Source organism: Sipha flava, unplaced genomic scaffold (genome assembly GCF_003268045.1).
Source record: "Sipha flava isolate LNK unplaced genomic scaffold, YSA_version1 106_pilon_pilon, whole genome shotgun sequence".
In the NCBI taxonomy this organism is placed as follows: Eukaryota; Metazoa; Arthropoda; class Insecta; order Hemiptera; family Aphididae; genus Sipha; species Sipha flava.
In genome coordinates this window covers 152,994-165,898 of record NW_020271721.1, presented here as the reverse complement: position 1 = coordinate 165,898, position 12,905 = coordinate 152,994, and the positions used below count along the sequence as shown (strand labels likewise).

Sequence of the window (12,905 nt, the reverse complement as noted above, 5' to 3'; positions counted from 1 at the left end):
CGTGTTTATTAACAACATTTAATAAGTTTAAATTAAAATATCATTTCACCAATCGATATACAGGACTCTACAATTTATAATTTTGGTTTGAAATATAATTCCCTATACAAATCTAATAACACTAAACATAAAAGATTGCTTTTATTTTTTGAAAATTCTAAATAATGGACTAAATAGTATTCTAAATATATGTATATATATATATATACATTTTTAATTAGCTTTTTTTTTAATTATTTTAATACAAATAATATTTTATTATATTGATTTAATTAAAAACGAAATGTTAATTAAAAAAAAAGTTTTACACGCAAAAATGGACATCTTTGATTTGGACTTCTTTTAATTTGAGAAAATATTATTTCCTAATATTAATTATTATTTTAACGTGTTTAAATAATGAATATTAATCAACCTGTTCATTGTGAGTTAATATACTGAATCACCAAAGCTTGCTTCAGATTTTTTGAATAAATACGGTATTATAATTAAATCAAAATCACACTAGTGAGTAAAAATTTAAAAATACAATTTCAAATAAAAATTTTAGATCAAAAATCTCTTAAAAAGCCCGAACTAAAATACAATATAAACTTAAAATAGAAAATTTTAAATAAAGTAGCTACGCCTTGAAAGCTTTGGAAAACAATATAAATTGCAAAATGCAAAATACCAGCACTAATGATAACAATGTTAAAAAGTTTTATTCGGATATCGAAGCGTTAGACACAAAACTGTTGTGCATACAAACGATGTGTAAACATAAAATTAACTCTGATTGTTATCAAAACAGTATAAGCAAATGTAAATGTAATTTTATCAGTCTGATGAAAAATAAATTCGACCAGCAAGAAACTGCGGTATACTCTTTACGAGTTGAGTGTTTAATGTAATGTCGTACGTGGGAATGAAAAACTATAATGAATAACTAATATATGGACGAATAAGACCGACAAAAGTCACGAGAAACCTGTTTGGAAGAAAATAAAATTGAAACAACTTAAAATATTTCGAGTATACGACGGTTTTACGCGGACGAATGTTTTTTTTTTATTAAAAATCTGTGTTAAACGTCATTTATAATAAAAAATAATAATAATAAATAATAAAATTAATATTCCAACATTAGAGGTATAAAATAATATGCTAATTCTAAAATAAATTTTTGTCAAAACCGGTTAGCCAGTTATATTTAACCCACTAACCTATACTGTCTTAACCAACATGTGATGATGTAGTAATCGGTCGTCGACCGGAATCGGTTGACAGACGACATGAAAACTAACGAAAAAATGTTGGGAAAAGCTCAACTCGATGACGCAAATATAGACATACGTAGTAGGTACGTCTTCAAAAGTGATTAAAATTAAAAAAAACCTATCCTAACCTATCCGCTTCAAATTAAAACCCACAGGACTCGCGACACACGAACATTATATATTATAGTTTCGTTTTTATACTACTTTATAACAGTGAACATTAAACAATCATAAATCATATTTCTTGAATAATTTTTATGCAATAGAAGCGACAAGAATATTTTTGAAACCGTCTCATTATGCGTGTACATATTGATCATAAGCTTTAAATTAAAAATTTACTTAATTGGTATTCGATCCAGGGGATACTGTGAAAATTTAATGGACGACTTGGTTTTACGAATGGAACAGTATGCGAACAATTTGGAAGCTCTGGTCGAGGAAAAAACCGATCAGTTGAGTCAAGAAAAACGTCGATCAGAAGAACTGTTATTTCAAGTACTGCCCAGGTCAGTGGTTGTATAAAATAGGTATACGATTAGAAAACGCGTCCCTTATCGTTTTAACCGTATCGTAATGATTGAAATCCTAGTGGATGATTTACATTTTTTTTTTTTTTAATCGACGGATATTTGTTTTCACCTCGCAGACCTGTCGCTCAACAACTAATGGCCGGGGAAATGGTTAAACCAGAACAATTTGAAAGCGTCACGGTGTACTTCAGCGACATCGTGGGCTTTACCGTCCTGTGCGCTCAGAGTTCTCCAATGCAGGTTAATCGAAAACGTTTAAACCAATAGACATTGTGCAATTTTCTCACAACATTTTTTTTCTCGGGTTTTCAGGTGGTAAACCTCTTGAACGATTTGTACAGCACGTTCGATCGGATAATAGGATTTTACGACGTCTATAAGGTAATGTGTGTGAGTGCGTGTACGGTTTCGTTCACAATTAAAATTTATCGGTGTATTGTTCGCATACGGCTACGGGTGTGATGTGTTAAAATATTATATTGAATTAATACTAAACGCGAATGCTTAATTTGTATTGGAAAAATAAACTCGCATGTGGAAAACATTACCTACTTGCGTAACAATACCGAATCTTAATAAATTCCTCGTGTTTTTTAATCATTTCAATATGCCATGTCTAATGTGTAAATACATTGTTAGGTCGAAACGATTGGTGACGCATACATGGTTGTCTCTGGATTGCCAGAGAGAAACGGTGACAACCATGCCAAAGAAATTGCACTAATGGCTTTAGCTATACTAGACGCCGTTCAGATGTTCACCATTCAACATAAACCCGATGCTCAGCTCAAAGTCCGAATAGGAATTCACACAGGTATTTGTTCGAAGCGTATTATATTATTTTCAAGAATTTTAAAAAAACCGAATTAAAAATAGATTACAGTTCAAAATTAACCGTATGCCTAATTTGGATGGTGCAATAATTATTGTTTTTTTTATTTATTTTTTTTCTATTTATTAAATTAATTGTTTAACAAATTTTTGTTTTTACATCGATAATTTTTAATAATAATAAAATTTTATTTGTTGTTGTTTATACGTATAAGATAGAAATAAAATAAATAAATATAAAATGTGGTTAAAGAAATTTGGGATAAGATGTTTAAAATGATAATAGTTGAATTGTTAGAAAGTTTTATTGTTTTAAAACATTAAATTTGAACGACTGTACCAAACATAGTTTTAAATTTATATATTATACAGTAGAAACTCGATTATCCGTCACCGCTATCGTTATTGAGACAATCGCGATGAACTTGTTACGGGAACCATCAGCGTACCTGTACAGATTTTTCCTATTATCCAACTTATGTGAAAATCACGACGTGAATGAACAAATTGAATTATTTTTAATTTAATCAGTGATTGACAAGTTTAACGACTACATAAAATACGAAATATTGCAGCTAAAAAAGTTTGAACGCCAAAAAAAACAAAATAAAATAACAGATTATTTTATTTAAAATTGTTTGTTTTTGTTTGGTAGTGTTTAGTATGGTATGCAATATGTAGAATATAGATGTATTATTTTTTCTGAAAATACATGCATAAAATATATGTTTATTTAAAACTTTCTGTTAACCGCCTATTCGATTAACCGTCATAGTCACGGTCCCGATCAAGTTTCTAAGTTTCTACTGTAATGTTATAGGTTTTTCTTTTGTTCACAGTCATTTTTGATAATTTTTTTTTCTCTTGCAAAATATCGTAGTGAAATATACATAATAAAAAACTATATTTTTATTTATCTACAAATGAATGAAAATGGAATTGAAAATTAATAAAACTAGGTAGGTAGGAGAAAATATTTAAATAAAATAGATATCATGTACCAGTACAATTTTACATATTCTGAATTAATAATTTTGTAAATATTAGTAAGTGAATTTCACGATTTATAAGCTAACCTAACCTAACCTTACAAAATTTTGAACACAATATTAATGGGAAAAGATTATTCGTATTTTTGAGAATAATGTGGAAAATAAAATACACTTTTATCACGGAATTTATGAAAACTTACGTCATAGTTTTTACGAGTTAAAAAAAAAAATCATCAATACATGATGGCTTATAATTGTTTTTAAGAATGAAAAATTGCTATGATTTCTTCTTTCTTTAAAAAATTTTAAATTTTAAAAAGTTGAGATTATCATTTTAACCGGAATACAGGGATGATTCAATTCTGTACGTAATGTAATCAATATGAATTTATGTTATCATTAATCTAACCAAGAGAATAAAAACAGAAAAAACAACGAAGTAAATTTTTAGTTTTTAACTTAATGTAAGATGATAACTGTAAAAATAGAAACGGTACAATCGGTATTTGAACTAACGTCTACTGTACAAGGTGTTCAAGAGAGAAAATTCTTCGAATGATATAATTTTCAACACGTGCTTGTCATTCGTTTTGCAGGTCCCGTGTGTGCAGGTGTCGTCGGTCAAAAAATGCCTCATTACTGTTTATTCGGAGACACAGTTAACACCGCGTCCAGGATGGAATCGACTGGAGAACGTAAGCAACGGTGTTAATAGTGATAAATTTCCGAGTATTTATATGAAATAAGATTAATTTATTAACTATAAATAACCCTATCTAACACTAGATATTCTATACCATCCCCTATCAAACTAATAATAACTTCATAACATAATGTATATTTATAAGCTTAAGCCCACTCACTGCTTTCTAAATCTCGTGCACCACTATTCGCGCCTATGATTATTGGTGTATAGAAATCGATAAATTTTAATAATGATTCGAACGAAAAAAACACCACCTGCGTCGGTCTTCCCAGTAAAAATAAGAACATTTTTTTTTTTAGCGTTGAGAATTCACGTAAGCTGGGCGACCAAACACATACTAGACACATTTCAGACGTTCAAACTGGAACTGAGGGGTGACGTGGAGCTAAAGGGCAAAGGCGCAGTGGTCACCTACTGGTTGGTCGGGTGCACCGAACAAGATCCCAGACCGCCGACACCGATCAGTACGGACACATTGGACCCCACTAACCCGTATCCCTTGATATTCCCCGAGTTGAGCAAATAATTTCCTTACACATAACATAAGTATATAAAACGAATACCTGAAACGTTATACAAATAATTATGATAATAATTTAATATTGTTTACGTAACATTAAATTGTATTCCTGTGTGACAACATAAAATTTATTTTACAGTCACAAAAACCCATTTACCCGCAGGAAAATGTACTACCATTACTCATACTACTACAAAATTGTCATTGCCCATAACCGTTGTCTATGACGGCGTGATAGATTATTTATTAAATGGTTTAGGAAATATAAAAGCTTTAAATAAAATATTTATTAATTTTGTTTTTCTATATTCGTACACGTGTTCCAAAGCACGATGCAATTTGTTCTAAATCACTAACTAAATACCTCGATCATTGGTCAATTTTTCAAACGATTATCAATCAGTACTACAGTTAAGAAAATGGAGCACCATATAAAATTGAAAAAAATTGTTTGCAAAAATAAATGATTGATTATGCGCTTATTTTATAATACATATATACTGTGACCAACTGATCGTGCACCTAATCGAATAAAATTATGAAAACATTTATACTGAATATAAGGGCATGCTTAGGGTGGATCTGGATATTCGAACTCCATGAAAAGTATTTTTGGATGTTTTTGATATGAGGAATATAGGAATTGATACGTTTTTGATTTATTGATAAATGGGTTCAGATATAGATGTACGAGAGGTATTTGAACTGTTTTATATACTTTTACGAGTGACATTGGGCATATTTTTGTTATTAGAAAATAACATAATGAAGTGCGATTATATTTTTTTGATTATTTGTAATTAGTATTTTTATTGTTATTGTTTGCGTGATAATATATAATACTATAAATATTGTGTAACATTGATGCGATGTATACTTGTTTGAAGGACGCTCGGCCGAACAGTGACCGATGGTTATCGACGATAAGATATATGTGTATATAATTAAGCAATTATATTTACCGTAATTCATTCTGTGTAGTTCACCAGAATTGAAATACATTTGGTGTGAAGAAATGTTTTGAAAGATTTTTCTTTTCTGGTTATTTAGGTTCTCCATACTTGTACGTACGATGAGTTTCAGAAATAAGAAGTTCGATTTGTGCTGGAGCACTAATAATACTTGCTGTACGGACGACAGTTATCATGCGGATTCGAAGTTTAAGTTTAAAATTGAACAATGAATAAAATAAATATAACATGAAATTAAATTTTATATATTAGGTCAAATAAATTCGGATAAGACGGCGCTTATATATAGGCAATTGAAATGCATGCTCTGATACATTTTTCCGAACGTAATATATTGTATGAAATTATAATATTTTATCATTCGCTACAAAAATAAAACATTTATTGTATAATAATTAACAAGATATCCTATTCGTAGAAGTGATTATTGTCGACGATCACTCCGTAATTTTACAGACTTATATATGTACTTATATGTCTTACGCGCAACACACAAAAACGAGTGAAATGTGTCGTTTCCCCAACAACGGTTTGATTGTCGAAGTAGAACACACAGATTCTGCTTTTTTCAAAATATTTACACACAACTTGTGCTATAATTTCACAACGAACTTACACCATGATGCAGCCAAACCATTGTTGGGGAAACGGTGCCCTTTACACGTTTGAACTTTTCGCTCGAAGATCGCGTGAAATCCGACGTGACGTTTCGAACCACATTTTAACATTACCTCCAGCCATAATACGCATCCATGCAGAGGTGGTTCCACAATTAGAAAACTGTGGTTCAAACTGTTTCAAAAGGGCACTTATTAGGGTTGAAACTGGATTATAAATGTATACATTGTGACAAAAAACCTAATATGATTATGTAATATGTATTTTCTAAATTTTTTCATAATTCAATCATTGAAAATATTAGCATTTATTTTCTTTTATGAAAGCCTTTCATGGGGTCCGCCATAGAGATCTTTCACTGTACTACGCAGTCAAACCAGTGCCGTAATTTGGGTGGAGAAGGATTGGCAACTGAAGCATTTTCCTCGGTCTGGTATTGACTTCAACCTATATTCGGTACACTTCAGGTGCATAAAAAGTATTCAAGAGGCCAATTTTATCGACAAAAAATAAATGTGGGTCAGCTGAGCTCCTGAACCTCTTCCCTTAGGTTCACTCCTGTATCCATGAAAACAATGTTGTTAATCGAATTGTACCCAATTTCAAACAAATTACTTTGACGCAGAATCTATGCCAAAGTTGTTAATACACCTTCAATAACTATACTACAGACTACAAACGCAATGTCTCGTGTTGCGCACTACTACTTTTCACCGACGTCGACAAAAAATTAAACTTTCTATGAATTTCGAATGATTACTACGTCATGTTCGAAATTACTTGAATAAACTGCATGAGCGTAATGATAATCGTAACAATAAAGTTATAATTTGTATGACTTAAAGTGAAATTTCATATCGTTTTGTCTTTGCAATAAAAAAAAAAAATTAATAATATTAACTGTTCATTATTGATAACCGCGTCATCTAACTTAACGATTACTCACAGTCGTGACTACGTGTATTTTCAGACAGTTTAAATTTATCATTGAGATTTTAATTGTGCATCGCGTCTATATATAATCTATACCACAAATATAACTGTGAACCACAGAGATGTTCGACAATTATTTAAAATAATTTTTTTTTTTTTTAACACGGCACACCAAGCTCTTCTCAACATTTTCACAACACGTGTGTCGGCCACGTTTAACGTTTTAAAACCTTTTTTCTCAAGGTCATTATTTAATTGGTTTTTTTTTTTTTAATATACCAGGTTCGAAAACCACCGATAAAATTAATATGAAAAACTAAAAGGATTCGTCGTTGCGGTGATTCTCGAACTGTTCATTGCAATTACAAGTTTCAGAATTATTATTTATAAACTAATTAACGCATGAACTCAAATTTAAAAAGCTATTACAATCGAATGCTTAAAAGTTATCTTGCGACGGATGGCTTGAAAATATTACAAGAGGTTCGATGGAAATAATGATTCCAGCCACTACCATAAGCGCCGCGAGGGGGTGCAAATGGGTACACTTGCACACCCCTGGATTTAAAAAATAAAATAAAATAAAATTTAAAAATGTAAGGTAGAGCCTATATTATCGTTATCGGATTTCCTAATATCGTGCACTACTTTGTAGCCGTCGAAAAAAACCAAAACAATTTTGTACTGTCATACGATTCGAAAACTTATAAACTTAAATAATTAAAGCATTATTTAAAAATTAGTGTATATACTATGCATGATTTACTCCCCCCCGGACGAAATTCTTGGCGGCGCCTATGGTCACCACCGGTCGGGTCACAGCCGATCAGATTTTTTTATATACAAATAGAAGTTTACATGGCATTCGTGGTTTGCGTGTTTTCACTTGAAATCGAAAGATTCGCCGTCTCCGTTTACTCGTATTCCCGTCGACAACACGGCCGGATCCGTTCGTCGCTAACTTCGTGCACGTCGGGATTCCGATTGATAACAGTCAACGGTTGCGATAAGGCATATCAGAGATATCACTCATTCCTCTGAGTTGTTCGTGCCGCATTGGAATATTTTTTTTTAAATTCTATGGGTATTCAAATCACTGAAACGAAAACGCATCGTTTTTGATTTTATGATTACTGTCCCGTCCGTTTCTACCGTTAAATACGAACTTAGCACTTGAACCATTGTATAAACCATTCAAAATCTCAATCGCAATGTCAGCAGAACCAACCGTGAACGGAAGCGGCAGTCCCGAGGAGCAAACCGATGGTGTGGACGACGTGAACTCCAAAAAAATCAATAAGTACGACAGTGGAGCAGCCGATCTAGAGAAAGTAACCGACTATGCCGAAGAAAAAGAAGTCATCTCGACTGACGACATCTCTGGGGTGATTTTCCACATTGTTGTTTACACTGTTTTCATGATGAATGTAATTAATTTGTGTCCGATGTACAGGCCATGACCATAATCGGCGATCGAAGGTTAAAAGAAGCAGCAGACAAAATAGCCAAAGAAAAAGAATTACAAAAAGTTTCTATTAAGAAGTCTGATGTCGAGCTTATTGTAAGTCAATCTATAGTGTTTAGTTTATGCAGTGTTAAGCAATGCATAATTTGCCCCTTGATAACATAGTAATTGATAATAAAAATCATCTATTTGGTTGGGTATACTCATAAATTGTTATTTTGTAATTAATAATTACCATTCAATATTTTCTTTAAATTTCTCAATGATTTAAGTCCTCATTTCAATTTTATTTTTAAGATTAATATATCAAATTATTGCCAAAAAAAACCATCGTATACGAATTAATAATTTAAATCCTTCTTTCTTCTTTTCTTAATACTATAATTATTATTTCATTATCTATAAATATTTCAAGTCTATTAAATGCATTAATTTAACTAACCAATTTCAATATTAATTTTAACATAAGTTGTAGTTTATAATTATTTATATTATGTTCAAATGTATCATAATTCTTAAATATTTGTATATTAATATAATTAAATTTATATGACTTACATTCTAATTTAGTTATCAGTTTAAACAAGAATTATACATAATAATACATTTTGTATTCATACTTATTAAGTATATCATATTTCACTATTCATTTTTGAAGATATTGAATAGTTAAGCGATAAAAATGTAATATTATTAAAATAAATATGTTTTTAATGATAGGTATAGTACATACATTATTTTAATAAATAATAACATACCAGTCTATTACTTATTAGTTATGATTCATATTAATTCATCTTAATTATTAAAAATATGAAAATTACTATTATTATTGATATAATGAATAATTATAACATAAAATAGTCATATTCAAATTATGTATTAGACAATTAATATTGATATATCAACTATACAAAATTAAAATGAATTAATTTAGATTTAATTATTTTCTTAGTTTAAATTATTATGAAGGTAATCAATAAATCATAAAAATGATAAATTGTAATTTTTCCAAGAAACTTTTAACTGACTCACAATCTAAATGTTTATTCCTAGAAATGAAAGAATAATATAATTATATAATTTATACATTTTTTACTTCACTTAGAATCTAAAATGTGTATTGAATAACAAGTTAAATTATCATATCTTCTAGTATTCTTCAATTTATCCATTTAAAGTATTATATTTAGTATTTGTTCAAGTCTTACTACTGATAAAACTGTAATTGTTTAAATAATTAATCAACTTTAGTACATAAATATTTAATATATGTATATATTCTTAAAAAAAATAATGATAGCCCTTTTTTCTTAAGTTTAATGATTACAGTAAAATATCTGCTTTGATTTCTGTAACATAGGATAACTTTAAGCATGTATTGTTAAATTGGTATATTAAAAAAATATTCATTGGGTTATGATAAATAATCATATACATTTTTTTTTTTTGCAATGCAATGATTTATTATTACTTTCAATAATTTATGCAAATAAGCATGGAAAACATAAGAAAATTATCTCTCTCTGTATGTGTTTTTTATCTGCTTCTAAGATATAATTTCAATTCAATTGTATCTATACTAATTTAAGTATATTTTGACTCTTACAAAGTACTCAAAATATATTTAAAAAAAAAAAAGTTAACTTTTGTAAAATTGAAATTTCTATAAAATCAAAATCTATTTTGTACACAATGTTGAACTCCAAATAATTATTTCTCTTTTTAAATAAAACTTACTATTCTTCTAAAAATATTCCATTTTATATATTTCATTTAACCTATATTTTTAATACATTTATGATATATTTTACAATACAGTATGTAATATTTTCCATAAAACTATATGGGATATGTATGGAATACTATATAGAACTATATACTATACACTATTATTTTTGCTTTTGTTTCGTTTTAAACATTTTTTTTTGTTTATTTATTTATTATATCTTAATATTTATATTGATATTAAGTGCATAGTTAAAAAAAACTAAATATGATAAAAATAAAACAAATAGAATTAACATTTACTCACCTTAACTAAATGTCAATCCTGCCTGATTATTCTTTTGTTCTTGTTATCTAATAAATAAAACATTGTGTAAAAATTAGTTTAAATGTACACTTCACAGAAGAATAGTCGACATACAAATTATTAAATTACTTCTTAAATTTCTATAAATTATAATTATGTTCCTATTGCATTTTATACGATGTAGTGTTACTTTTTAATGCTTGACCAAAGTACTGTCACTGGAATTCGTCAATTCAAACATTTGTACATGATATTATTAGTATTATTTATATCAGTACCTATGAACTCTTTTTAAATGTTTATTATTCGTAATAATTTATTATTAATAATATTTTTTGCATTTCAATAATCACAAATGTGTGCACAATACAAGTATAAATAGTATAATCTTCTAAATTAAAAACGAAAAAAAGCCTTTTAAGATTAATGCCTGTTTAAAATTGTTCTCCCATTGCGATCTATTCAAAATAGTAAATTAATATAATTTACTCAGAATTGGTGTGTTGCGGGTGTATGTAAACCAAAAAAAATCAAGATATATAAAAAAAACAAATCTAAAATTAAAATATAACATTCATCTTGAATTTTTCTACAATATGTGATCATTTTCTTATTCAAATATTAGGATTTTAACAGTAATATAAATTATTATTTTTCATATTTGAATTCCTAAATATTTGTATAATATTGAAATGTAAAAATACAAAATAGAACTTATATTTTTCAAAGTAACGTAATATAGGAGTGGCACTTAGACTATGATCAAAAAAACCGTTTACCATTTTCAACATATGTTTTGATCGTAATTTACATAATTAATAATTGTGTTGCAATAATTATCTTTCTCAGCAAACGTAGGTATCTCTAATCATGGGAAGTCAATGAACTTGAATCACGTAAACTAATATCACTATGCACTATGCCTATTAAATAATGTATTAGACTATCTGCTCGTCAATATAAATTTCTTTAGTTTTGTTAAATGGTTAGTTTTTGTCAAAAAGTTCAATTTTGAAATATTTACTAACTGAAAAATTAGTATTTAGTTGATGATTTTTCGATACATTTGTGATTTTAATTTAGCATTAGAAAATTTTACTCGCACAGCATTTTGTCCCCTGGTGTTATTAACTACATAAAAATATTTATTGAATACAACTTATAATTGCTTTGTTTTTTCTACCATTACAATACAATTGAAATACAATAACATTTTTTTTCATTAAGTATTTAGTTTGAATCAGTCAAAATTCTGTGTTCAAAAATAGTTATATATAATAAGTTCTTGTTAAACGTTTAAAAAAAATGAATAAATCGAAAAAGAATATATTATTATCGTGAAATAATAATAAGAATATATAAATAATGTAATTTAACATTCTACATTGTTCAGAAAAAATGTCACAATAAGGTACACATTCAATATGCTTTAAGAAAATGTAGGCTCTCGTGTAGCCCGACGCGTGCACTTAACGTGTGAAATATAGTAGTTTTTTACTCGTCATCACCTCATTGACGTCGGTGGTTTGATAAGATTGATGTGCCTGTTATAACTTTATTACTTTTAAAATTATTGTACATAATAGCAACAATAATTATAATTAATTATTATTAGTAATTAAAAATACCCGTGTGTTTAATTAAAATCCATTTCATCTAAATTGTATATACATTTTTCTTACAGATAAGAGAAATGGAAATATCGAAAACGCTGGCCGAGAGAACGTTGAGGGAATGTCACGGAGATGTGGTCGAAGCCTTAGTGGCTCTGACAAATTAAAAAACGAAGATCGAGATTGCATTTTTCTAGTAAAAATAAAAGATAAAAAAAAAATCAATAAAAAATATATGAAACGCTGTAAATATCAAATCATGTGTTCGAACGACGTAAGCAAATAAAATATGAAAAAAAAGAAAAAAAAAAAACACGTTTAACGCGATTATCCGGAATATTGTGTACCTAATGTGTTTTCAAATATACGTTTATTTTTACTCCCACTCGGTGTTTCAACATTACATTACACGACGGCAATGCATATCAT

General features: G+C 28.6%; 2 protein-coding genes across 3 annotated transcripts in view; both read left to right on the top strand.

Annotated features, from left to right (window-relative positions):
• LOC112685132 (atrial natriuretic peptide receptor 1) overlaps window positions 1–5,323 on the top strand; it is a 66,040-nt gene extending 60,717 nt beyond the window's left edge. For both annotated transcript variants that reach the window (XM_025556917.1, XM_025556923.1), the window contains exons 18-23: window positions 1,622–1,768; window positions 1,909–2,032; window positions 2,105–2,173; window positions 2,432–2,606; window positions 4,212–4,310; window positions 4,621–5,323. In XM_025556917.1, the coding sequence (XP_025412702.1) occupies window positions 1,622–1,768; window positions 1,909–2,032; window positions 2,105–2,173; window positions 2,432–2,606; window positions 4,212–4,310; window positions 4,621–4,847 (841 nt within the window). In that variant the 3' untranslated portion in view covers window positions 4,848–5,323. The remainder of the gene's footprint in view (window positions 1–1,621; window positions 1,769–1,908; window positions 2,033–2,104; window positions 2,174–2,431; window positions 2,607–4,211; window positions 4,311–4,620) is intronic.
• A 3,054-nt stretch (window positions 5,324–8,377) lies between these two features.
• LOC112685171 (huntingtin-interacting protein K) lies at window positions 8,378–12,861 on the top strand. Its single transcript, XM_025556972.1, has 3 exons — window positions 8,378–8,748; window positions 8,817–8,924; window positions 12,548–12,861. Exons 1-3 carry the CDS (start codon window positions 8,575–8,577, stop codon window positions 12,641–12,643), a joined length of 378 nt encoding a protein of 125 aa, XP_025412757.1. The 5' UTR covers window positions 8,378–8,574; the 3' UTR covers window positions 12,644–12,861.
• Window positions 12,862–12,905: the final 44 nt, after the last annotated feature.